The 26,333-nt window shown below is 58.2% G+C and overlaps 1 protein-coding gene and 2 long non-coding RNA genes across 3 annotated transcripts; 2 read left to right on the forward strand and 1 right to left on the reverse strand.

The window, feature by feature from the left end:
- Nucleotides 1-11,012: 11,012 nt before the first annotated feature.
- Nucleotides 11,013-11,690, forward strand: SOCS3 (suppressor of cytokine signaling 3). The gene is given in 1 exon segment (NM_001031631.1): nt 11,013-11,690. A coding segment is annotated over 1 exon segment (678 nt).
- A 6,263-nt stretch (nt 11,691-17,953) lies between these two features.
- LOC119873213 lies at nt 17,954-23,920 on the reverse strand. The gene is made up of 2 exons (XR_005364151.1): nt 22,278-23,920; nt 17,954-21,313 (listed from the first exon to the last, which is right to left on the reverse strand). It is a non-coding gene; the product is annotated as an uncharacterized LOC119873213 (long non-coding RNA).
- Nucleotides 23,921-24,052: 132 nt separating this feature from the next.
- LOC111097281 lies at nt 24,053-26,106 on the forward strand. The gene is made up of 4 exons (XR_005364150.1): nt 24,053-24,402; nt 24,570-24,751; nt 25,020-25,068; nt 25,768-26,106. It is a non-coding gene; the product is annotated as an uncharacterized LOC111097281 (long non-coding RNA).
- Nucleotides 26,107-26,333: the final 227 nt, after the last annotated feature.

Below are 26,333 nucleotides of genomic sequence, written 5' to 3' on the forward strand. Positions count from 1 at the left end.
GTTGGCTCACAGCATATCCCCAGCTCCTCTCGTCCTTCTGAGCACCGTGCTTCCCCTAGAAACACGCCCCGGCCCCATTTATCCTGCCTATCACATACTGTGATCTAATCTTTTTTTTTTTTTAATTTATTTATGATAGTCACACAGAGAGAGAGAGAGAGAGAGAGAGGCAGAGACATAGGCAGAGGGAGAAGCAGGCTCCATGCCCCGGGAGCCCGACGTGGGATTCGATCCCGGGTCTCCAGGATCGGGCCCTGGACCAAAGGCAGGCGCTAAACTGCTGCGCCACCCAGGGATCCCACTGTGATCTAATCTTATTTACTGGTTTATTGTTTTTTGTGTGTGTGTTTACTGAAGTACAGTTGACACACAATGTTACATTCATGTCAGGTGTACAACACAGTGATTCAGCCTCTCCCCACAAGTGAGCTACCACCCAGCACCATACCACACGATTACAATACCATCCGCTCTGCACCCGGTGATTCCTTCCACCCCAGGACTAACCTCTCTCATAGCTGGAAGCCTGGACCTCCCATTCCCCTTCACCCTTGTTGCCCATCTCCCCACTCCCTGTTCCCCATGCCCCAGAATGGGAGCCCACAGCGCCCTGTGTGCTCTGAGCACCCTAAGCAGGACGCCCCGCCAACAGAAGCTGGCTCTGCTCACTCCGGTTTAATGAAGGCCCGTGTGGCAGGAGGAGGCGAGCTCAGGAGCTTCCTGGCTGTGAGTCTGTGCTTTTCCACCGACGGTGGTGGGAGAAACAGTGACTTGCCCTCCTGAGAACTTATTGACCTGCTGCCACAGATCAGTTTGCTAACCTGGCCGCCCAGGCCTACCTTTGGGGGCTGGTTTACCTGAGCCTGCCATCTGCCTTCAGGCCACCAGCACTTTTCCTGCCTTCATTTTCCCTGAGATACATTCTCCTGATTTAGCTGTTACTTTGATCTTTCCTCATTCCCGATGCCCTTTCCTTCCAAACTAAGACCTAACCCCAACCCTCCCTGGCATAAGGCAGGTGCTGTTCCCCCAGAGCAGGGGCTGGCAAACATTTCCTTCATGGGATCCACTAGTAAACACTTGACACTTTGGGAGCCAGGTGGCCTCGGTGACAACTACCCAATCTGGTACAAAAGCAGCCACAATCAATGCCAATGAGCACAGCTGTATTTCCAATGAAATTTTATTTACAAACAGTCTGTCAGCCTGTGTGCCATGATTTGCCAACAAAAGACATTCAGATGATACCTTTTCCCGTGGCCATAGCCGGGTACCAGGCAGGAGCCCTGCCAGGCTCCTTCTTGCACCAGGGACCTGAGGGGGCTGGGGCTGCGGGGAGGCCCAGAGAAGCTGAAGGTTGTGGAAAACAAATTTGCCAAACTCTGAAGCTCAAAACAGCCACCTCTGGGGTAGGGGTGGGGAGCTGGTCAAGGTTCTCGGATTTATCATTTAAACTTCTCAGTGTCGAAAATCTTGTCATCTGCAAAACAAAACACCTATTGCTCAATGGTGCTCCATGCCTCCCTGCCGCTAAGAGGCCAGGGATAATCTGGCAATCCATCAACAAGAAGCCAGGGCCCAAATTTCTGGAAATGCCTCCTGGGCAGAGCATGCTGGTTTGTTTCTCTGTCGCTGGTGAGGGATAAATGTAGCTCTCAGTTTCAGGGGAATCTCAGCCTCTTGTGGCGTGGCAGGCAGCCAGCGCCACCCCAGCGAGGAGCTGCATGCCTCCTCCTGATGCAGCAGTCCTGCGAGGCGGGAAACACTGAGGCCCATGGCCAGTTCTGTCCCAGGGAATCCCGGGCTCCCTGGGTCCTGCCTGGGAGAGCTGCTGGGGGCTCCTTGGAGGAAGCCCACCCTGCCATTGCCGTGCCCTGGTTCTCCCTGCCTGACCCCCAGGGCGAACTGAAACAAGAGGTTAAGTGTGCCCTGGGCCTTGCATGCAAAGCCCTCTCAGGATAGGTCTTACTTGATGAGATGAGGCCAAATCAGACCAGGCCCAAGCAGGTGGGACTCCCAGGACGGGGTGTGATTTATTTCCAGTGTTTGGAATTTAGGAAAGAGACTCAAAGTAAATCCCCTGACGTCAATCACCCTTTTTGCCCTTTAGCCTAGAGGGAGGAAGTGGGCAGACAGAGGCCAGGTGAGGTTGCTGCCTCCATGCCTGGGGCTCCTGGCAGGGAGGGGAGGCCAGTCCTGGGGGTGGCCCTGTGCTGAGCCGGAGAGACCTCGTCCCACCTAAATGGCCAGTGGAGACCCTCCAGGATATAGTCCCAATGATGCCAGGTCATCCAGTTTTTCCAAAGAAAGTCCCAAATTCAGACGTGAACGTGAAATTTCTGATTTGAAAAAAAAAATTATTTTTTTAATTCCATGCAATCCAACCATTGCACCTGTAGGTCGTGTTCAGCGTATACTTCACCACTTCCCACGTGTCTATTGGTCTATTTAAAAAGGTCCCAGGCGCCCTGGGAAGACAAGTAGATCACAGTTCATCTGTTTGTACCTGTTGATTGTACTGCCTCTTCATAAAATGCATTTTAAGTTTCAAAGTTCCAAAAATCAAGGAATCCCTGGGTGGCGCAGTGGTTTGGCGCCTGCCTTTGGCCCAGGGCGTGATCCTGGAGACCCGGGATCAAATCCCACGTCGGGCTCCCGGTGCATGGAGCCTGCTTCTCCCTCTGCCTCTCTCTGTGTGTGTGTGTGTGTGTGTGTGACTATCATAAATAAAAAAAAAAAAAAAAAAAAAAGTTCCAAAAACCAGAGAACGTACCTGACCTATCTCATTCAGAGTGAATGGTTGAAGGGAGTGTGATATTCTCACCTTGTCAGCTTGTAGCTGCTTCAGGTGGAGCCTGGAAATAGGGAGCTAAGGCCTTTAGTAGGTGGGAGAGAGGGGCAGGAGGGAGCAGAGAAGATGCTCGGCGGCAGACACCTCGGCACTGGTGGTGTGCTGGTCCCAGGCTCTGCTTACTCCTGGCACCTACAAGCTGGGAAACTTTGGGAGGTCAGGTGACCCCTCCAGACCTCAGCTTCCCATCAGCCTGCGTGTGTCACATCCTCAGGGATTCCCCTCAGCCGTCCCCCCAGTAGATTCGGTCTCCCCGTAATATGCTCACACAGAGACCCCCCCTCAGGACTTTTCCTTTATAGTACTTAGTGCAGTCAAAATTAATCAATCATGACATCAATTGTGGGAGAATCTTGTCCTTCTGGAAAGAATCTGAGCTTCGTGAGGACCCAAACCGATACATTCTAGGTACCCTGCTTAATTTCTGACACATAGTAGGTTCTCGATCATTATCTCTTAAAGGAATGAATGTATGAATGAATGAGTGTGTGGTTTTGTAAAATAAGTCTTGCAAGAGCGAGAAGTGACTCGGGGTAGGTTCACCAGCTCCAGAAATCTGGACTGCCACTAGCATTTTGTTTGCAAATGTAGGGCGCTTATGGAATTCTGGGGAGGAGACAATACATGTCTGAACTACACAGTGAGGCCAGATGAGTGCAGCATGAACAGAGAAGTGGGAAGGCAGGACATGGGAGACCCACCTCCATGTCACGCTTAGGACCTCACCTCTGTTCCTTTTAAAAATCTTTTTTTTTCTTTTTTTTTTTAATTTTTTTATTTATTTATGATAGTCACAGAGAGAGAGAGAGGCAGAGACACAGGCAGAGGGAGAAGCAGGCTCCATGCACCGGGAGCCGGACGTGGGATTTGATTCCGGGTCTCCAGGATCGCGCCCTGGGCCAAAGGCAGACGCCAAACTGCTGCGCCACCCAGGGATCCCTCACCTCTGTCCCTGATAGAGACCCCACCTTCTACTCCCTCTCACTCCTTCTTCTTCTTTTTTTTTTTTTTTTTGTTTTTTGTTTTTGTTTTTGTTTTTGCCTCTCACACCTTCTTATACACCCCTTGCCACTGTGGCTGGTTCCAGACCTTGGGAGCCAGAGAGAGGGTGCATGTTTCCCCTTTGAACTTGCCCAAGAATCGGTGCCTGACAAAGTGATTGCCAGTGTGTGCTTCACAATGTAGCGGAGCCAAGGACCTTCCCAATGGTGTCACACCCCGGAATGGGGCATTCAGGAGGTCCCCATGGCGATCTCACCACTGCAGGAAGCTTACTGTAGGCTGTGTGGGGAGGGGGTCAGTGCAGATGCTACACACACACACACACACACAGGAAGGTGAGCAACATCTGACCCAAGAACCCCATGGGTCAGGGGCTCCCAGCTGCCTGGCTCCAGGGACCAGCCATCTGGTTTACGGTAGGCAAGCTCTTGCACCCAGTTGTCCTCCAGCAGCCCTCCGGTATCCGGGGCCCAGGGCAACAGCTCCGGGGAGCCAGCCTCACTCCTCATCCCCCTTGCCAGGCTCTCCTTCTCCTGGGCACTGCCACTTTAGCTCTGGGCGCTGGGCCAGGCCTCACTTGCATTGCAGCCTAGATAGACGGTTCACCAATGCCTCTTCCCAGAACTGCCCGCTGCCCTGGTGTCTGTTCCTGAGTGCGGGCGCGGGCACAGCAGCTGCTTCAGGGCGAATGGAGACTATTCCCATCCCAGTCCCGGACAGAGCAGGGTTTGTTGGTTTGGGGTCAGGAGAGACAGTTGGCTGGAAGCTAACTGCCCCATTCTCTACCCCCAACCCAGAACTTGGAACAGATGTGGATTTCTCGTAGAGCAGTGGGAAGAAACTTCCCTCCCCCCAAGATGAGCCCCACACACTTCACACCCTCTGAGCCCTCCTAAAGTCTCCCCCACTCCCCCACCGCCCTCCCACCGCCCCTCTGTGGGTGGAAGAATGGGCCCCTGAGGGCAGGGGTTGGAGCTCTGGTCCAGCCCAAGCCCCAGAGGGAACAAGGAATCTGAAAAGGCAGGGTGGGTGAGTGGGTGGGTGGGTTGGTGAAGTGTTTTCCTTCCCCTCCCTCGGCACTTTTTCTGGGAAATGCCAGAGGCCAGCTGGGCCTGGAATGTCAGGCTTGAAAGAACTCCTCCGCTGCTCCAGACTTCAGAGCCACAAACCTTTTCATTAGCTCCATGGCCCCTCCCAGCAGGAGCAAATGCCACAAGCCATTGTCCTGGCTTCCCTGGCCCGCCTTTGGGGATTGTCAAAAGCAGCAAGGAGAGATCAGGGTCCACCTGTGGGGAGATCCCTCCCACCTTTCCCCCAGCCCTGGTAGGTCATGTCTGCCACAGCCCTGCAGCCAGCAAGGCTTCCCGCACACAGATGGGGCCTCCTCGGAGAGGGAATAAGATGGATAGCCCAGTGAAGCCAGGCCCCGGAGGAGCCACACTGGGGCAGCAGGGGACTCAGCTTCCAAGAGAGGTCTGCTGAGACACAGGCCCCCTTCATCCTCTTCAAATTAGCTGAAAAAAATGGAAGGGGGGGGCGGGGCAAGAGAGGAGAGGCCTCACTGTCTCCTAGCACTAGACTAGAAGCTGCAAAGGGAAGGAACCAGATTCTTTCTCCCACCACCGTATCCCCAGGTCTGGTCAACCAACCGGCAAGTAGTAGGAGCTCAATCATTGCGGAATAAGCAAGACAAAACCACGGGCCAGGCAAACCTAGGCTGCCTTCTTGTGCCATAGGAAGCCCACCAGTCTTAAAGAAAGAGAGAGGCCGAGGGCCTGGTATTGAGCAACTCTGTGGTCTGAGGCCAGTCTCCTAACCCATCTGGGTGCAAATGAGGCCTCTGAACAATGGCAACCTTACAGCCCACCCCCAGGCTGGCCAGGAGACAAGAAGAGCATCTATGTGAGTTTGGGACCTTGTGTTCACCAGGCCAGGCCATAGCTTCCCATGACCACCCCACAGGCGCCAGGGTTCCCATCTAGGAGGTTTGGGGAAGAGCTCATCATCTGTCACTCAGCATGAGTAAGTGGAGCCCCACAGGCAGCTGAAACCACTGTGTACTTCCCCTCTCTCATGAATGAATCTGTATTATCTTTATGACCAAGCACCTTTGCCTGGAAATGGGATCTGACTTCATAGAAATTCTGCAGAGGGAGAGATTAGAAAGCTGGAGTCTCCTAAATCCCACAGCCAGGAAGATAGCGGGTGGGGCAGAGGGGCCAGACCCAGATGGGCTTTTCTCCCCAGAGCCCCCAGCAGGCGGGGAGGGTGAGAGTGGTAACACCCTAGGTCTGCTTGGCTTTGGGCATCTCTCTTGCCTGGAAGAGGGGCCCCCCAGGGTGTGCCCTGTACTGGCCCAGTGCCTCCTTTCCCACTTTTCCAGTAAAGTTGGGTCCTAGCTCCATCTATCTCCGGATTAGCAGGCTTAATAATCTGCACCAAAGGCATATGGGGCTTCCATACCCTCTATTCCATCTACAGATGCCCCCGGGGTCCTGAAGGCAGAAACGAAAATCTACTCTAGAAATAAGCAGTCAGTGGGATCTAAAAATAATGGAAAACAGAAGTCAAAACAATCTCTTATTTAAAGATTCGTTGAGCGGCACCTGGGTGGCTCAGTCGGTTAAGGGACAGACTCTTGGTTTTGGTTCAGGTCATGATCTCATGAGCTCCATGCTCAGCAGGGAGTCTGCTTGAGACTCTCCCTCTTGCTCTGCCTCTCTCCACTCCAAATAATAAATAAACAAATCTGTAAAAAAAAAAAAAAAAAAAAAAAAAAAATTCACTGAGCACTTTCTACGTACCAGTTTTGAAAAAAAAAAAAAAAAAAAAAAGCAAACACAGTCTGTTTCCTCAAGGTTCTCACCAGACAGGTAGTCAGGACATGTTGGTCAACGTGGAAAGTGCTCCCCTAGAAGTTTAGACCGAGCCTCTGCCAAGTCTTAAAGGACAAGTAGAAACCAGCCAAGGTGTGGAAGGCAGTTGCACCCGGAAGGAAGTGAACATGCAAAGACCCAGGCCTGGGGAATGTTCTGGAGACGGCCTGGGGTCAGTGGGGTGGTGGTCACTGATGAGGCTGTGAGGAACACAGCCTCACTGAGAAGTTTGGATCAACCCAAAGGCACTGGAAACCTGGAGATACTCGAAAGCCAAAGGGAAACTTGGTAGTTGGCTGAACTGCTTGAAGACAAGCAGCTCCGTGGAATGCATCTTACATAGGAGGTACCCGCGCTCCAACCCAGAAAGCCGTTCTTGGCCACACCCACATCCTCATGGCCCGGGCTGTGATGCCTCCTCTCTCCAGACACCTCGGTGCTTTCAAAAGAATTGTAGCCAACGTGCACCGAGCACTGAGTGTGTTCAAGGTACCATCCTAAGCATTTGCATGCATTAGCTCATTTAGTCCTTAGAACAACCAGATGGGCTAGGTACTATTATTATCAGCCCATTTTACAAATAAGGAAACTGAGGCACAGCCGGGGCAGCAAGCTGCCCGAAATCCTACAGCTACTGGCTGGTGGAGCCTAGACAGCAGTTCAGTCTCCAGTCAGTGGGCAAGGAAGCCCCAGCCCTGCCCCCGCAAGCCTGGCTTTCTCCAGCCCAGACAGCCCCTTTCAGGGCAGCGGAGCACTCGGGCTGATGCTGCCCACCCCCCCCCCCCCGCCCCTACCCCCGTACTCTGGGGCACTCTCCTGGCAGACAGGCAGACATACCACCTTTGCTGCAGGTCCTCTTTATGACCAAGCCCCACCCAGGCTCCTTTGGGGACCATGCGATTGTCTCCCAGGTAGGAGTTTCTCCGACTAGGAATTTGCCAGAGTTCCAAGGCTGTTCCTCCTCCTCATCTCCTCCCACCTTTAACAACCCCCCACCCCCAAGCCAGCTTCCACAGTGTCCTAGGGTCGTCATCAGGATCACCCCCTTTCTCCAGCCGCTCCTCACTGGGGGGGGGGGGGGGGCTTGCCTCTCTCCTCGCCTGTCTCCCTGCAGGATTCACCCAGCACTTCTGTCTTCCCAGCACTTCGCTCCGTGCCTGGCAAAAGCAGGCGCTCAATGAAGGTTTGTGGACTGGATGAATGAACCTGACTTGTGTCAGAGCATTATAATTTACAAAGCACTTTCTCATCCATTAACCCGAGGGCTGTTCCCTGTGAGTCTTCCTTGTCCTTCAGAGGCTCAGCACAGAAGTGTACGGTCATGGTGCAGCCTCCTCGTGTCCTTTTCCTGGCCGAGGGAGAGAACCAACTCCTCATTCGAGAGGAGGAGGATCCATTTCATTAGCCCACAAGCATCTTGAGGGCAAAGATCTGGTCTTATTCATGGTGAGATTTCAACACCCAGCCTAATGCCTGGTACGCAGAGCCCAGTATTTGTGAAACGTGTTGAATAAATCCATTTCCCCCTCTGCGGAAGCAACTAGAAATGAAGACCTCCTCCTTACTACCGGCTCCTAGGAGAAGCTGAGGAAGAACGAGTCGGAATCACTCCCATTTCTAGCATGCTTGGATGTGCAGAAGCCCTTCGTGTTCTGTGACCTCAGCTCTCCCATGGGAAGAGGCTACTGTTATTATTTTACACATGGCAAACGGAATCCCAGAGAGGCCGGGTGTCCTGCCCAAATCTCACGTAGTCCCGGCATCCACGAGGGAGAGAGTTGACAGCACAATTAGGGGCCAAGGCAGTCAAGTGCCTGTCCACTTGCCATGCAGGCCTCCGTGGGCTGGACTCCCAGGATGCCTGCTGTCCGAGTCTCTCCCTTCCTTTCCGGCTCATTGTCTTCAATAGGGTGACATTTGGGAAGAGGGCATGCCCCAAATCCCACAGCCCCGGGGTCCCGAAGGGTGACGACTTAAGTGGAATTTAAACGGGTCCTGAGGTGTCTGCCCGTTTGGGGACAGATTGCAAAACTTCCGAACAACCTTCATAACAGCTGGTCCTGGTGAGCCCAAGGCGCTCACATCCAAGCCAGCGTGACCAAGAGCAAATCCAACATTCATCACACACACACACACACCTCCTCACCCCCCCAGGGCTGGGGGACAGACCAGACCCCCACCCTCGGAGGTGGGGGAGGCTGGACACGTTCTTGGTGGTGCAGGCCCATCTGGAAGTGGGCTGAACTCCTGCAAAGGGTTTCCTGGAACTCCTCCGCTGCTGGTCTTTAGTGCCCAGGTCTAATTCCAACCGCGATGAGAACGGTCCTGAGTCCCGCGGCAAGGTCCCCCCCCCCACCCCGGCCCGCCCCCACTCCCACCACCCACCCGCGTTTCCATTCCGGGGCTTGGGGAGGAGCAGCTGGGAGCTCCGCTCGGGCTGCGAGACCCCGGGGCGCCCTCTAGCGGACGCGGGGCGCGGGGTGGGGCCCTCGCTCGCCCCGGGGGGGCCGGTCCCGCGGGGCGAGAGCACCTGGCCGGACCCGCCCCGCGCCCCGCGCCCCGCGGAAGCCCGGACACGCAGAGGTGCGAGCGCGGGTCTTGGTCCGCTTCTGGCTTCCCGGGGCGCGGGGCGGCACTCGTGTCCGCGTCGGCGGAGAACCTGGCGGCGGGCCGAGGGGCTGGGGCCCGACCGCTGCCACGCAGGCTGCGTCCCCTGCAAGGCTGGGACGCCCGCTCCGCCGCGGGGACGCGACCAGGTCCCACCCGCCCCGGCTCCCGGCTCCCGGCTCCCAGGCCCGGCCCCCGTGTCGCCGCCCGGCTCCGGGGTGTCCCCGCTTCCCTCGCGGCCGCCCGGGCCTCCCGGGGCGGCGATCGGGGCCTCGGGCAGCCCGCGTGGGGGCGGCGGGGGGGTGTCCCCGCGAGGCCTGCGAAGAAGGGAAGGGGAGCCGGGAGCCTCTCCCGCCCGGCCTCCTGGAACTGCCCGCGCGCTCCCGGAGCGGGGCCCCCGCCTCTGCCAGAAAGCGGCCTTCTTAGAAGGGAGGGGGAAAGTGTGAATGAGAAGTTGGGGGCGGAGCGCGGGGGGAGGGGCCGCTGCCAGGAACGCGCCGCCGGGGCTGGCGCCGCGCCCGCCGGCCGCCGGGGCCGCCTCGCGCCGCGCTTTGTCTGCGCGCGCGTCCCGGCCGGTGCCGGCCCCGCTCGCGGCCCGCCCTCGGCCGCCCGCGGCCCCTCCTTCGCCCTCCGCGCAGCCTTTCATTGCTGCGAGTAGTGACTAAACATTACAAGAAGGCCGGCCGCGCAGTTCCAGGAATCGGGGGGGCGGGGCGCGGCGGCCGCGTATATACCCGCGCGCGCGGCCTCGGCGGCGGCTCCGACTCCGCTCCCGCCGCCCCCGCCGCCGCCGCCGCCGCCGCTCCGGCCCAGCTCCCGCCCAGCTCCCGCCGCGGCCCCTCGCCTCGTCCCCGCCGGCCGGCCCGGGGACGCGCAGGGGGCAGGGCGGGCGCCCCGGCGAAGCCCGAGGGACGCGCGCGCGAGGCCCTTTGTGGACTTCCCGGCCGCCAACATCTGGGCGCAGCCTCGGGGACCGTAGGAGGCGCAGCCCCGGGGCCGGAGACTCCGTGTCGGGACCAGGTAGGACGGACGGGAGGGGCGCGGCGCGGGGCGCGGGGCGCGGGGCGCGGGGGGCGGCTCGCTCGTCCCGGGAGCTTTTCCCGGTTTCCCCTCCCCTTCCCGGGTCATTCCCGGCAGGGAGGGGACGAGGTAGGGGCCAGAGCGGATGGAAGCCGGAGATCCCAGGTTCCCGGAAGACCCAGGGCTGGGCCCTCGGGCTCCTCGGGTCCCCTCCCCGCTCCCCCCACCCCCATGCCTCGGGCTTCTCGCGCCGTCCCCGCCGCCCGGGGCCCCCGGACTGAGCGGCGCCCCGAGCGCCCCGGGGGTCCCCCTGCCGCTCCCCACCGCGGCCACGCGCCCGGAGACCCAAGTCCCGCGCCCGAGTTTCCCACTCGGTGTCCCCCCGGCGCGCGCTGGGGAGGGGGCTGCGTGGGGCCGCCCGGCGGGGGGCGGGGGCGGGGTGCCCGGGTGGGAAGGAGGGCGCGCGCGGGGCGCGGGGGCGGGGGTGCCCCGGCCGCTCGGCGGGGGCCGGGCCGGGCGCGCTGGAGGGCTCCGGGCACTCACGCGGCGCGCCCCTTCCTCCCCGCAGCCCCCCGGGATGCGGTAGCGGCCGCTGTGCGGAGGCCGCCGAGCAGCTGCAGCCGCCGCCGCGCAGACCCACGCTGGCTCCGTGCGCCATGGTCACCCACAGCAAGTTTCCCGCCGCCGGGATGAGCCGCCCCCTGGACACCAGCCTGCGCCTCAAGACCTTCAGCTCCAAGAGCGAGTACCAGCTGGTGGTGAACGCAGTGCGCAAGCTGCAGGAGAGCGGCTTCTACTGGAGCGCCGTGACGGGCGGCGAGGCGAACCTGCTGCTCAGCGCCGAGCCCGCGGGCACCTTCCTCATCCGCGACAGCTCGGACCAGCGCCACTTCTTCACGCTCAGCGTCAAGACCCAGTCGGGGACCAAGAACCTGCGCATCCAGTGCGAGGGGGGCAGCTTCTCGCTGCAGAGCGACCCCCGGAGCACGCAGCCCGTGCCCCGCTTCGACTGCGTGCTCAAGCTGGTGCATCACTACATGCCGCCCCCCGGCGCGCCCTCCTTCCCCGCTCCACCGACTGAACCCTCCTCCGAGGTGTCGGAGCAGCCGCCTTCCCAGCCGCTCCCCGGGAATCCCCCCAGGAGAGCCTACTACATCTACTCCGGGGGCGAGAAGATCCCTCTGGTGTTGAGCCGGCCCCTCTCCTCCAACGTGGCCACGCTCCAGCATCTCTGTCGGAAGACGGTCAATGGCCACCTGGACTCCTACGAGAAAGTCACCCAGCTGCCTGGGCCCATTCGGGAATTCCTGGACCAGTACGATGCCCCGCTTTAAAGAGCAAAGGGCAGGGGTCGGGGCGAGGAGCCTGGGTCCCCTCTCCTCCGTGGCACATGGCACAAAGCACAAGAATCCAGCCGGGAGAGTCCTGCAGCTCTGGGTGAGCCAGGGGGGTGGACAGACCCCTCCCGTCGGCCCTCCCCCCCTGCAGAATGGGGCAGGCGGGTCCTGGAATGTGTTGGAGGGAAGGGGGAGTGCCACCTGAGCGCCCCGCCCCCCACTCCAGCTTCTCCGGAGGAGCCTGCTGGCCCGGTGGAGACGGCGACAACAGCAGTGGATTCTCTCCTCTTGGCTTCCTCAACTCCCCCTGCATTTCCAAACCGGGGGGGGGGGGACACTGCAGGAGTGTTGAACTAGTGAGAACTGCTGGGGAGTCTTCAAACTTTCCAACGGAACTTGTTTGCTCTTTGATTTGGTTTAAGAGGTTGCTTTAATCCCGAGCAGGTCTCTGGCCTGGAAAAAGGTGCAGGCAACGGTCCCCCGGGGGGGGGGGGGGGGGGGGCTCAGGGCTGCTGGCTGGTCAGGGCAATGGCCACTCCCACTGTCCCTCCCAGGTGAGGAGGGCGGCTGCATGCTCCTCCCCTGGCTCTGGGAGAGGGGCTAAGGGCAGTAGGTGACCTGAAGGGGGCTCTTCTGTCCCCCTCTCTGGGACAGCCACCAGAAACCCAGGTCCCAGAGTCCCATCCCGTGCCTGGCAGCCCAGGGCCCTTCCCCCGTTTTAAGGGGGAAGTGGCATTTGGAGGGGGAAGGACGGGCTGGTCAGTTCTTGTCCCCATCCCTGCCCTACCTTCTGGGCACCTGGGTGGCGGTGGGGTGGAGAGGATGGAGGAGATGAGCCATCTTTGACCCCAGATCCTGGACGGAGAAGTTGAGGGATTCTCCTTTATGCCTCCTGACTGTCTGGCTAGGAGATTTGCCTTAAATGCTCCCTGTCCCATGGATAGGGACTGGCACACAAGAAGCCACACACTCAGCCAATCCAGGCAGAGGCCAAGGGCTCCTCGGAGGGCAGGCTGCCGGCCACCCCGCGCGGGGGAGGCGTGGGCGGAGGTGGAGGGCCCGCATGCTCCCCTTCCAGCCTGAGCACTGGAGGAATGCGAGCCCCTCGGTGTTGGCCAGTCACAGGTGCCTCACGGTGGCAGAGCAGGGCCACCGGGTCCCACGGCCCTCCTCACCTGGGGGGTGGGGGGTGGGGGGCGGGGGAAGGGCACAGGCAGGAAGTCATTGAGGGCCTGGGGCCCCTGCCACCCCAGCTGCTCCCGCTCTGCAATAGCACTGATCAGTGAAAAGTTAACAGGAATGTAGCAGCGATGGAATTACCTGGAACTGTTCTTTTTGGGGAAAACAAAACAAACACAAAAGTTTTCTGCATCAGGTATTGGGCTGGATGGGGCAGCTGTGTGTTGGGGTGTTTGTTTTTTTTTTTTTCCTGTTACTTCGTTTTTGTTTTGTTTTTTTGTTTTTTTTTGTTCTGTTTTGTTTTAATAATGTTTACAATCTGCCTCAATCACTCTGTCTTTTATAAAGATTCCACCTCCAGTCCTCTCCCCTCCCCCACCCAGGCCTTCGAGGCTGTTAGGAAATGCTTGAAGAACTCAACAAAATACCAATCCAAGTCAAACTTTGCACATATTTATATTTATATTCAAAAAAGAAACATTTCAGTAATTTATAATAAAGAGCACTATTTTTTAATGAAAAGCGACTGGAGCCTTTCCCCCCACCCCCGCCCCTTCCCTGCCTTCTTGCTTTCTCTTTCACCCGCACCCACGCCGCGTCCGAGGGGAGGGAGGAAGGGGGGGTGCCGCGGGGGTGCAGGCTCTGCCCCCTTGCCGTCCGGGGCGCTCCTCGCCGTGGAATCGAGCTCGTTTTCACCACGTCACTGACAAGCTAAGGCAGCCACCTAGACTGTACCGAGAGGGGTAATTCCTGCTAGTCTGATTCAGATCTGACCAGAATATGCAAAGCAAGTTCGAAGGAAGCGCTTCAAAGGGTTTGCAGGGAGTAAGCTGAGCTGTGGTCAAAGCTTTTAGACTCCAGGCTATTAGAGGCGCTCCTTGGCTAGGAGGTGTTCCGAGAAAGCCCAGACTCCGGGGTCCTGGCGGTGACCCGTGACCTCAGCACAGCCGGGTTCATGGGAGGTGGGGGGAGGGGTGGTCCCCACAGGCACTGCCTCCCAACACCTCCAACTTCCCTCCTTCCCTGGGAGACCCAGCCTGAGCCGTGGACAGCCCCGTGCCTCGCAAGGACAGCACCCATCTATTTGCCTAATTTTAGTCACTCCCACTCCCTGGGCACTTAGAGGCTATCTGGGTTAACCTTCCCCCCCCCACCCCACGAGGCAGGCAGGTGTTATCGCCTCCGTATTCTGAGATATGACTTCGCTCCATGGGAGCTGGGGGCTTACACTGGTCGCTCCTGATGCCTAGAACTGTGCTCAGTAAATATTTGTCGCCTGAGGGGGCAGCCACTCCAGTTCATGGAGGTTAAGCAACCTGCCCAAGGACACACCACTTGGGAATGTGGGAAAGACACAGAACTGGAACTTGGGAGCATTGGATTTCCAAACCTGTGACCTCTGCCTCCTGAAGCACTAGGTATGGGCCCAGGGCTGCCCCCCACCCCTGCCCCGTACATACCCCTGCAAGGCCATGAGGTGACTACCCCCCTCTGGGGTTTCAGCATTAGGGTTGTGTTAAAAACACATGCTTCCTCCTCCCCCCGCCAAGCCCCAGTCCTGATAGCTGGAGAGAGGAGTATGGTCCCCAAGTCAGGGCCCCCTAAGCCTCAGATGCCTGAAACACACGCCAGACGCCTCTTCCTGGCCCCAGGGGGCCCACATAAGCTGCTCCAGGAATCAGTGCCCAAAAGGCAACTAACAGTAAATAAAGTGATTTTTTTTCTTTCCCATATCCTAGACTTTGGGGGGAAATCATGTAAACTGGCAAGAATCAGGCTAGGGATGACTACTGAGTGGACAGAGCATGTAGGAACCACTACAGAGAGACCACTGCTTCTGGAACTGGGGATGCAGACCCAGGGAAGGTCACTTTCCCAGAGCACAGGGTCAGGTGAGGGGACCCAGTGGGACCTGGGAAGCTCCTGGCAGGCTCTTCCCTGCCCAAGGGTCTGCCAGTCGGCCCCCTTCTGCCTTCAGAAGAGAGCTGTAGAGCTGATGGAAGGACTGGCTCGATGGAACCTTGGAACAAAGTCCCCGTCCTCTGCCCAGAAGGCGGCTGTTCAGCCAGAGTGTCCAGCCGTTCACAGGGCACTAACCTACCCAGCTTGATCTTCTCTGACCCAGGAGGAAGCTGTCCTCCTGCCCCCGCTGGATGGTTAAACACAGAGGCAGGAAGACCCCTGACTCCTTTCCCTTGACGCCACCCTCCCCCATCCTTCTTCCTTTACTTTTATCTGTCTCTCCGTTTTCAGACCACAAACTAGACCAACCTTCTACTTTGGCAGACGAGGAAACGGAGTCCCAGAGAAGGAAAGCAATTAGTTTAAATTCACACAGCAAACTAGTGGCAACATCAGGCAAGAATCTCTCCCTCTGATGGGTCTGCTCCTGAGCGCTCCTTCCTGTTTTCCCCTCTCATCCTACCCTCCGGTTGCTGAAATCTTTTTGTACGTCTCCATCCTTTTGGGGGACAGAATGCCCCCCTCCCAAGGACGTAAGGGGGCTCTCTGTCCTGGTTCCCAGATGAACCAAGAAGCTTGAGCAGACACTCATGCCTCAGTGGAGTTAAGAAGAGCAGAGCTGGGGGTCCCTGGCCAACAGAGAGGGGGAGAGGTTGCTGCTTCCAGGCCCTGTGCCCCCTTCTGCTGCTCCTGGCGTGTAAGAATCCACCCCCAAGAGGCCCTATGCTCTCTCGGGTGGTGCTGTTTTTGGGCAGGCCTCCGGATGAGCTGGAGCCAGGAATGGGAAATCTAAGGCCTGCTCTGGGGGAGGGAGGGAAGGAGGCCACAGACAGGGGAGCTGGGGATGGAAAATTAGCCTGTACGTTGGGTCCTGGTCTAGGGACCGAGGAAGGAGGTTCGGGAGGGGGCACCGCCAGGGTGCCAGGCAGAGACAGCGGGCGTGGGGGGAGCCACAGAGGGCGTCCGAGCAGCGGCGGGGGCCACGGTGCGCGGGGGCGGCCCGGGGAGACCCAGGCCGAGGGTGCGAGGAGCCGGGCCCGGGACGCACCTTCCCGCGCCGCGTCCCGCCCCCTCCCGTGCGGGCGGGCGCGTCGCTCCCAGGCCGGCCTCTGCCAGGAAGAGTCACTTCCCGGACGCCGCGGGAGCCCTGGCGGAGCTATGCGAAGAATGTCCGCGCTGAGCCCGGCGGGTGGCACCTCCCGGGCCCGCGCCCGCGCCGCCGCCGCCGCCGCCGCCGCCGCCGCCGCCCCAGCGGAGTGCGCACGCGCAGGCAGGCCCCGCCCCCGCCCCGCCCCCGCCCCGCCCCCGCCCCGCGGAGAGCGGTCGCCGTGACAACGGGATTACGGGCGCGGAGCGCTGTTTATTCTCAGCGGAGTGCCAGGAAATTCGACGGGGAGGCTGCCAGGCGCACCTCCCTGGGGTGGGGGGCGGGAGGGGGAGGAGACAGGGTGGACCCGCGCGCCCCGGGCTCCTGGCGGGGGTGGGGGGGAGGCGGCCCTCCGTCACCGGGGGTCACTGACCCTCCGAGAGGAGCTGCTCAGAAAGCACCGACTCTTTCCCGGCCAGCAGTGAATCAAGTTTTCTCCTCCCAGGGGAGCCAGATCTCCCTCCAGGCTGGCGAGCCCTGCCCCCCACCCCCCGCCTCCCGGAGCACACCTTCTCTGTCCGGGGATCCGGACCTTGGAGCCCCAGAGCCCCCAGCCCCTCAGTCGCGCTTTGACTCGCTCAGCAAATAGCTACTGAACACATCCAACGTGTCAGGGGATTCAGTGTAGCACAAGACAAGGCCCGGATTGTCCTGCTCCCCTGAGATTTAGGGGGGGGAGTGACCGACCATGAACTAGTAAATATATAAATACAATAAGTACAGACTGCTCTTAGGGCCCCAAGGATGCATCTTCAAGTCACATTTCCAGTACATTGCGTGCATCGCACATCCAGGATCCTGTCCCGACCCTCAGGTAGGGTGACCAGCTTGTCCCGCTTTGCCTGGCACTGTCCCAGTTCAGTCCTGGAAGTCCGGCAAGCCAGGCTAGTTGATCGCCCTACCCTACCCTCAGGTCAGAACACATCCATTTCAGAGATGGAGACACTGAGGCCCAAAATACCCTTCCTTCTTCCAGGGTCCTGCGGCCAGTTGGGGGGAGGGGAGGGAGCTGGCCGTCCTCCAGCTAAGAATCCAGGGCTCCTTCAGCTAAATACACTTCACACACACAACCTCCTCAAGCCCCCCAAAGCACCGAAGCACCTGCGGCCAGCCCCCCAGGGAGCAGATGAAATTGCCGGCTCCCAGACTCCAACCCAGGCTCCTTCTGAATCAGAAGCCCTGAGGATAGTCCGGGAATCTGCATACTCAACAGCACTCCAGGTGACTCTCAGACCACTCCGTGCTGATGCTGCCTTCGGGGAAGACAAGCCTGAATCCTCCTCTCTTCCAGGGACAGGGAATTTCCTTCTTGAACCTTGACTAAGCCGCCGATCTGGGAAATCAGCAGGGAGGGAAAGTCTGCGAGCCGGGCAAGTGGCAAGCGCAGGCAAGCGCAGCCCTTCCCTCTCCCGGGCTCCAGCCCCTGGGCCCTGGGCTTGAGAACAGCGGGCCCCCACAGGGGAGGAGTACGGTGCTCCTTCCCCTCCACCGCCCCCCCAACCAGTGCTGAGCCCTCCCAGCTGTGCTGTGCTGGGAACAGGCCAGGCATTTGTGAAATCCTTGGGTGAGCCTGACCCACTGTCATGAGGACTGCCTGTGGAAGCTGGTGCAGGGAGGGGGATGGGGGGCTGTTCCCAGAAGCGGGGAGAACTCTGGACTTCCCACTCCTGAGTGCTCTGCATTGCAGCATGGCCTTAAGCAACAGCAGTGGTCTGGAAGGCTGCATTGCAGAGAACCAGAGGCCCCAGGCTCTCTTCTGAAAAGAAGCTAGGGCTCTGAATGCTAAAACCGCGCGCTCTCCTGGTTACAGGTCACTGCTGCCATTCATAGCAAGGATCTTAGAGAAAGGCTGAATCGGGGCTAGACTTACCAAAAAAAAAAAAAAAAAATATATATATATATATATATATATATATACACACACACACACACGTATATATATAGAAAAGAAAAAATAAAACAACCAGAATGCTTGTTCATTATGTACATTATACAAGAAAATGTATTGCCTTTCATTTCCTTCCCCTCAAATCTCCAGTCTTCCTTTACATACAGAAAACATTATGTAGTATCTATAACGCACAAGGTGTTGAAGGTAAAGAGGCGAAATATAAAATGTGGTCCAGGGATGTCTGGGTGGCTCAGCGGTTTAGCGTCTGCCTTTGGCCCAGGGCGTGATCCTGGAGTCCCGGGATCGAGTCCCACATCGGGCTCCCTGCATGGAGCCTGCTTATCCTTCTGCCTGTCTCTGCCTCTCTCTCTCTCTCTCTCTCTCTCTCTCTCTTTCATGAATAAACAAATAAAATCTTTAAAAATAATAATAAAAATAAAACCTGGTCTTTCAGGAGGCCGCTGTGCTGCACAACTGCAGGGGGCGCTGTTCGCAATATGATCTTTGTGGATGGTTGTGTGATGGGGGCTGCAGTGTCTGTGCGTTTTAGGGTACGTTAGCAGCATCTGACCCCTGCCTTAACAACGTTCCAGGGCGATCCCAATGCAGGTGGGAACCCCGTTCTGGGCACTGTGACCAATGCTGGAGATCACTGTCAACCAGGAGGCATTCAGACTTCAAGAGGCTTACAGTCCGAAACGGGAACCAGACATGAAAACCAAGAAGTATCCTAAAAAGGAATGAGTATAAAAATAAAATGTTATACGGCATACAGCTGGGGGGCCCCCAGGAGGAAATGACCTACAGTGGTTTCCCAGAAGAGGTGACACTCGTGAGCTCAGGCAAAACAGCAGGTGTTCCCTCCGCTGGCAGGCGGCTTGTGGGATGTGTGGGACACAGGGGCATTCTACTGATCTGAAAGAGGGAAATGGCCCGGAAAAGGGAAAAAAACTTTTGGGAACTTCAAGAAGTGTGGTATGTCCCCATCGGGCATATCCATACCAGACTCATCTTCTAAAAATACTGCTTTCGTTACGTCACACACAAGGCCCACCCTGCAGGATCCACATCAGTTCCTTTAGCATTTTCTTCTCAGCTGGGTTCTAACTCCTCAGGCTCTCCCCTGAGTGGAAACCTAGCCTGGTCAGCACCCACCCCCTGCACCCCACGCTGGTAGATCTGCTTCCTTCCATGAGGATGCTTTCCCCATCTGCCCTGCACTTCACCCCCTTGCGCACCTGTGAGCCTGTGTGGCGTCCTGTTGGGATTATCCAGCCCAATTGCCCACCCACCTGCCCTGCCCCTCTCTTCCAGGCGGCCTCCTTTCCCGCCTCCTCCCTGAAGCTCTCCTGGACTCCTGCAGTCCTGGAGACCTCTCTTCCCTCAGAAGGCATCCTCTGAGTTTATCACTTGGTCACATGGTGTTACGGTTTCTTGATTTCTTCCAAACTGAACTGTGAACTCTTTGAAGGAAGAAACTCACTCTTATTCCTTCTTTCTGTGATTATTTATCAAATGCCTACTCTGTACCAGGCACTGTATCTTCTGCTCTTTTATGTTCTTTACAAAACCCAGCAGATTATGGTGGCACCCCGCGGCCATCACCAGGACTAGACCCGTAGCTGTACAAAAGCAGAATTGCCTTTAAATAATTGGGTTTCAGAGGTCGTTAAAATATTAAGTCATCCACAACTTTTTAGTTTGGGACACCAGCAGACATCTTTAATTTTTAGTACCTTATGTTTGTATAAATAGCGTTTCTGTTTTTCTCAAGATGCATCCTGTTACGCGGTGCCATCCCATGCTCCCTATATGCCTACGATGCAAGTGAGGTGGGTAAAATGCAATAGACTGCATTTTCCAGTGAACAAATTAAGGTGTAGAGGGGATTTACACCTGCCCCAAAGCACGCAGATAATCAGCAGTGGAAGCCGACTTAGAACACTCATCACCTGACGAAAGTCTCGTACCTTCCCCACTACTGCTAACGTCTGCATATGAGAGTCCCCACTACCTAGCGGGGGCTAGAAAGGCTCCTCAGGCAGTTGGGTCCACACCGGTCATTCACCAGAGGCCAGCTCAGCCCTGTGAGACAGTCCCAGGGCCGTCATTCCACCTGTGGAGAGCTTGGGCGGTTGTAGGGAATGCCAGCTTCATCCCACCTCTCTGCAGGAGGGAGACTCAGATGTTCAGAGCTGTCCTCCCAAAGGACATAGAATTCCTAAGGAAATTCCAGTTAGACCTCTGGCCAACCCAAGGTAAGAGATTTTGCTTGAAGCCTCGGAGAACCCCAATACCACCCTAAACTCTCTTTCTGGAAGCTGGGGGACAAATGAGATGACCTCTATGTAACTTTTCTGTTACAGGATCCTATGAAGAGGAGGCTGGGTGGGGAGGAGCCTGCTCTGAGAGGGAGGCAGGCTGGCTTCCAGGAGTAGTCCTCCAGCGATCCACTGCCTTTTTCAGTATCCCTTGAAGGTTGGCTCCTGGTGAAAGTAGGCAAGGGGATCTGGCAGGGAGGCCATCTAGAAGATATTCAGAGACCAACTGGCCAACCAGCATTGCCCAGTGATGGGGGGGAGGCAGTCCCTGGCTGTGGACTACTGTCCTACACACTGGGGCTTCCCCACTGGCCTCCTCGGGCCATCACTCCAGGGTTTGGCTGACAAGTCAGCAAGGACCCTGACCAGGCTACGGCCAGAGCCCTGGAGTGGAGGGGAGGAGCCCAGGAGAGTAGCGGGGCCCGCCCCGCAGGCACACTGCCAGGCCTCTCCAGTCGAAGAGAAGGAGCTGCGAAGGTCAGCCAAGGGGCCCAGCTGCAGCAAGAGACCTTGTGCCCACACCAGGCTGAGCACTGAGCCGGTCAGTCTTGAGCACAGGAGGGGAGGGGCCTCAACTCAGGCAGAGTCTACAGGCCCTGGGGTCACGGGGCTGGGCTCTGTGGCTGGTAAGAGAGACATCTGGAGAGGAGCCGATGAAAAGGGTCAGATACCCAGTAGAGGCTGCAGACCCCCAAGAGACAGGCGAGGAAGTGGTCACAGATGACGGGAGGACTTCCCGGACGCGTGCAGGGTGGACACGTTGCTCACGCACATGCTGCTCAGCACATTCTGGCTCTGTCTGTGAATGCAGCACACAGTACCATCCCCCGGGCCGTGCACTGTGCACTATCCTTCCATAGGCTGATGTGTGACGGTGAGTCACCCCAGTCTAGGTCCCTCCACCAGTACAGCTAACTAGGCAGCGACCAACCAGGACTCGGGGTGGAGGTGATGGCAGGGGTCTGAGCTCTCCTCGGGGAGGAAAACGCTGGCCTGGCCCAGGATCAAAAGGTGTTCTCAGCCTGGAAGGCAGGATTCAGACAACTGAACCAGGGCCCCTCCTTGCTGGACACAGACAAGGACTGTATGAGACTGGTGTTGGCCTTGGTCTCCCCCTGGCCTGTGGAGGAAGAAGAAGACAGGTTCACCATCCCACAGGGCGCTCCTTCGCCCCAACCCTGGGGAAGGAGCGCCCCCCTCCCCAGCGTGTTTTATTCAGTCCGCACCTTCATGGCTGCACTTCCAGTGTGCCAAACTCTATTCTAAGCACTTGAAACATATGAATTTACTTAATTCTCCAACAACTCCATGACTTAGGTCCTATCATCGTCCCCAGTTTTTCAATAGGGAGAGTTGGCGAACAGGATGTACTGTGACTCGCCCCAGAATCACACTGCTAACCAGGAACAGAGCAGGGGTCCAAACCCAGGCAGTGACCCAGGCAGGCTGCCGTGACCCTGCCCATGGCCAGCACCTGCTAACCCCACCGGTTACTGGCTTGGGAGCCATCCCGCCACTGCTCCCCCCTCCCTCCGCGGCACCCGACTGGCAGAGGGCAGAGCGCCGGCTGTGGGGCAGGAAAGCTGGCTGTGTGTCCCAGATCACTGCTTCCTGGCAAACGACCTTGGGCGGGCACCTAACGGCCTTGCCTTGGTTCCTAATCTCTATGTGAGGGATCTCAACAAAACCTGCTTCCTGCATTATAAGGGTGATACAAGACCAGGTCCCATGATGATGATGATGATGATGATTAGCAGGGGCTCCCTGGGACCAGCAAGATCTGAACACTTCCCATTCACCCAACATTCAGCCTTCCACGCTCCTGCTCTGTTCCTGCTCGGAGGAAGATGGCAAGGCTGTGCCACTGGTTCCACTGTATCCTGTCCCCCGAGAGAGGAAGACCCTGAGGGAGCACTTCCCGTCTCCTCCTTGGTGTTTTCCAGTTTTTGCTCTGTGTGCCTGCTACATTTCCTTCTTGTTTTCCTCAACTGCCCTCAGTGTGACATTTGGTGGCTGTACAAGTTTCCTGGGGCTGCCCTAACAAGGGACCACAAACGGGGAGGGTTAAAACAACAGAGATGGACCTTCTCACAGCTCTGGAGGCCAGGAGTCCAAAGTCGAGGTGTCGGTGGGGCTGCAATCCCTCTGAAGCCTTGGGGGGCGGGGGGTTCCTTCCTTGCTCTTCTCAGCTTGGTGGCTGCCAGCAGTCCTTGGCAATCCTTGGTGGATAGATGCGTCACTCGCATCTCTGCTTCTGTCTTCACACAGCCTTTTTCTCTGTGTCTGTGTCCAAATCTCCTCTTCTTATAAGGACACCAGTTATTGGATTAGGGCCCAAACTAATCCACTATGACCTCATCTTAACTAATTATATCTGCAAAGACCCTATTTCCAAATTAGGTCAGATGCACACGTGCCACGTGGACATGAATTCTGGGGACACTATTCAACCCAGGACTGCTGGTTGGGTCTGTAGGATCTCAGATAAAGAACATCTTTTTTTCTTTCTTTGCATCTTTGAGGAAGAGCCAGAGAAATGTGTCCTTCTTTGCTCTTGGGCAGAGAGACAAGTGGAATGTCCCTTTATGCTCTGTTAAGGACACCTTGAGCAAAGGATGGGCTGAAAAGGCACCCAGGGATGAAGCCCAGCTGTTGGCCTAGCCAAGGGCTGCATGGCCAAGGGCGATGTCTCTCTGGGAGGGAGCATACGGCTGTAGCCTGCCTGGCATGGCTTGGTCCTCCACAGACGTTGCCTCATTTAGCTGCAGGGATGCCTCCTGCATTTCTCTGGTGAGGAGCTCAGTGTAAGCAACCTCAGATGACCCCTCGCACAAGGAAGAGCATCCTCCAGAAAGCTTATGCCGAGCTTCCATGGGAGAGAGAGAGAGAGAGAGAGGTAGAGCCACCGGGCCAGGCATGGGAAATCTGGCCAGTGCCACAGTTCCTTGGCAATGTTACCTAGGGAAAAGTCCAGGGGATGCCCAACAGCCAGCTCTTTGCAAAGCCCTGGGTGTCTGGAAGTGAGGTGGACACGGGCACACAGCAGCCTCCATCCCTCAGATGTTCCCATTGAATCCAAACAATCAGGCCGCGGAGAGCCAGGGATGTGATGCTAAAGGGCCTTCATCTGCCTCTTCACCATTGTCAGAGAGGAGACGGGATGGGGAAGGCCTCCAAGTGATCTTTGAGAGCTGAAGGCCGAGTTCTCAGGTCCCCTGGAGCCCTCCTCAACCGGGGCCTGCAGCTCCTTCTCTCTGCCCACTCCACCCTCACCTGCCGCTGGGGACTCTGGGCAGACCCCAGGCTCTGGGCGGCAATCTGGGGTACCCAGGTCTGACTTCTAGGGAAGGGAGAGAGGGAGGATGCTAAGAAAGCATGAGGTTGCGCTCTACCTGAACCACAGGAAGGGGCCGCCCTGCCCCAGCAGACCCGCAGCTGCTCTTCCAGGGACAGGAAGTCAGCTGAGTACCGAGCAGGCGAGGGGGAGGGGCTCAGGCACCTGGGCTGTCCCCAGGCCATCTGCTCTTCCGGCTGCTCCGCTGGTTCCCATACTCAGGGGGCCAGATGGAGGGGCGATTAGGAGCCTAATTTCTCATCCCGGTCCAGTTTGCCTCCTCACAGCTGGGAGACCTGGGTAGGTCTCTAAACCTGCTTCCCATCTCCCCCGGGTTGTGATGGTTCAGCAAGCGAACACCCACATTGCCTAGGACACAGCGAGTGCTCTGTCAACACTGGCGGCTCTGATGCTGCTGAAAAGGGGCTGAGCCCCTGGACAGATCTCTCTTTCTTTCTTCCTCTTTCTTTCTTTTAAAGATGTTATTTATTTATTTGAAGAGAGTGAGCAAGAGAGAGACCACAAGCCAGAGGGAGGAGCAGGCTCCTCGCTGAGCTGGGAGCTCGATGCGGGGCTCAATCCCAGGACCCCAGGATCCTGACCTGAGCCCAAGACCAACACTTAATGGACTGAGCCACCCAGGCGGCCCCAGGCTTGATTTCTTACAATAATCTGGCATTGAAGTAGTGGCCTGCCCCACCGAGGGGAGAAAGGGTGACTCTCTATGTAGCCCCACCTGGTCTACTGATTCTCCCTGGGAAAACAGCGACACTCTGCCTCCACTTCTCACACTGGGAGCTCTCCCTACACCAGGGCCCCTCTCCGGCTGGCCTGCCCAACCACACGACAATCAGGCTTTTGGCCAGGCAGTTACAGTAAGTCAGGCCCGCCCTTCCTTACATGGGGTACCACTGTGCCTGGGGCCAGAGCCTCGCTTCCCAAGGAGGAGGGGAAGGGGGATAGAGAGGCCCTTCCTTGCCAGGTGCACTGGGCCGGCTTAACCCCACCCCCAGACCATGCTGATCATCCCAGTGATTTCCAGGGGCCGCCTTGTCCTGGCAACCACCAGGCCCAAGCTGCAAAGGGCAGCTGAAGCAGCAACTGATGCTCAGAAGGAGAGGCTGACTCACTCCAGCCAGGCTGCACCCTCCGTGAATATTTTTGGACCTTAGCCTGGGATTCCCGCAGGTTCTGACAACAAGTTGGACCATCCTCTTGTATGAGGTGGGTTCCAAGGTAACCCTGAGGGGAAGGGAAGACAGGGAAGGGTTAAGGTTAGGGCAAGGGTGTTGATGCTCTGGCAGGTGGGGTGGGATGAGGGGGAGGGGTGGGGGAAGGGGTGCAAACACAGGACAGTGACATGGGAAGGCCTAAGGGATCCCAGGCCTGCCTGGGGAGGAAGGGGGCGGGGAGGAAGAGAGGACCCCATTTATAGAGCACAGGGCACATTACATAATGATTCTATTTTAATCATGACCACCCTGTATGGTAGATACGACTTATCACCGGTTACTAGACGAGGAAACTGAGCCCAGGAGCCGGTGAGTGGAGGCTGGGGGAGGAGTGGAGGCTGGGGGAGCAGGAAGGGGGGCCAGGCAGAGAGCCTCCCCAGGTCCCCCTGGCCCCAGGACTGCAGCTGACCGCAACCCCCCACTGCATGTCACCCGGCGGGTGGGAGCAGCGCGCACACCCCGGGGCGGAGGGGGAGGGGCGGAGAGGGTCCCTGGAGGCCCGCCTGCCGCCCCTCCCCCTGCGCGCGTGTGAACCCCGCCCCCCAGGCCCGTGCCCATGGCAACCGCTCCCCGGGGCAACGTGTACCGGGGAGGGACCGCGGCCCGCATTCCTCCGCCCTTCCATCAGCGGCCCCCGACGGGCTTCCCCGGGGCTGAGGTCAGCGCCCCCCGCCCCCCCCCCCCCCGCTCCCCGCCCCGCGCCCCATCCCGGATCCCGGCCTGCGCCCCTCCCCGGGTCCCCGCGGGTCCCGAGCCCGGCGGCCCCCTGCGCCCTCCAGCCGCGGCCGGGGGGCCTCCGGGCCGAGCCCTATTTCGGGCGCTGGCGCTGCGGCCGGGGCAGCCCTGCCCGGAAGGGCGGCTATTCTGGGCCGGGCCCGCCGAGCAGCTGCGGCCCTAGGGCTTCCCGGCAGGGTGCGCGCCCGGGACAGAGGGCACGCTAGGGCAGGGCTCCCCTCCCTCCCCACCTTCCTCCCAGGCCGCGCCCACCTCCCTCCCCTTTTTGGCCAGACCCAGGTCCTTCCCTACACCCCGGAGAGGCCATCTCGGGTGCCAGGTCACCGCCAGAGTGTCCGCAGCCTGTGGCCACAGCGCACCCCCTTCCAGGGCCCCTGCAGGTGCTGCCACCGGGCCTCTCCACCTCTCCACCTCTCCGGGGATGGTCTTCCTAGGACCCTGCACGTGTCGGCTCGGCCTCTGTCCTCATGTCCAATGTCCCATTGGCCTGCCCTTCTTGACTGTAAGCCCCCACCCATGTGTCCTTATGGTTCAATGTCGGATAGATCCCCAGGGTCCAGTACAGGATGGATCCCCCCAAACGGTTATTAAATGCAAATTGTTAAACTGTCACATTTGGTGTCACGTTTAGGACACCAAACTCCAGTCCCTTGGGGTCCTTTTACACTCTGTTCAGCAAACCTTTTTGATGATCATAGGTTCCAGCTGCCCCCTGGGCCCCCCCACTCCCCACGAGAGGGAGTGACCACTTCCATGGGTGACCTTAGCTTGGTGGTCGAAGCCTCAGGCATCTGCACGTGTGTCCTGTGTCCCTTTGGGCTCACTCTGACCTTAGGACC

Source organism: Canis lupus, chromosome 9, assembly GCF_011100685.1.
Source record: "Canis lupus familiaris isolate Mischka breed German Shepherd chromosome 9, alternate assembly UU_Cfam_GSD_1.0, whole genome shotgun sequence".
Taxonomy (NCBI): domain Eukaryota; kingdom Metazoa; phylum Chordata; class Mammalia; order Carnivora; family Canidae; genus Canis; species Canis lupus.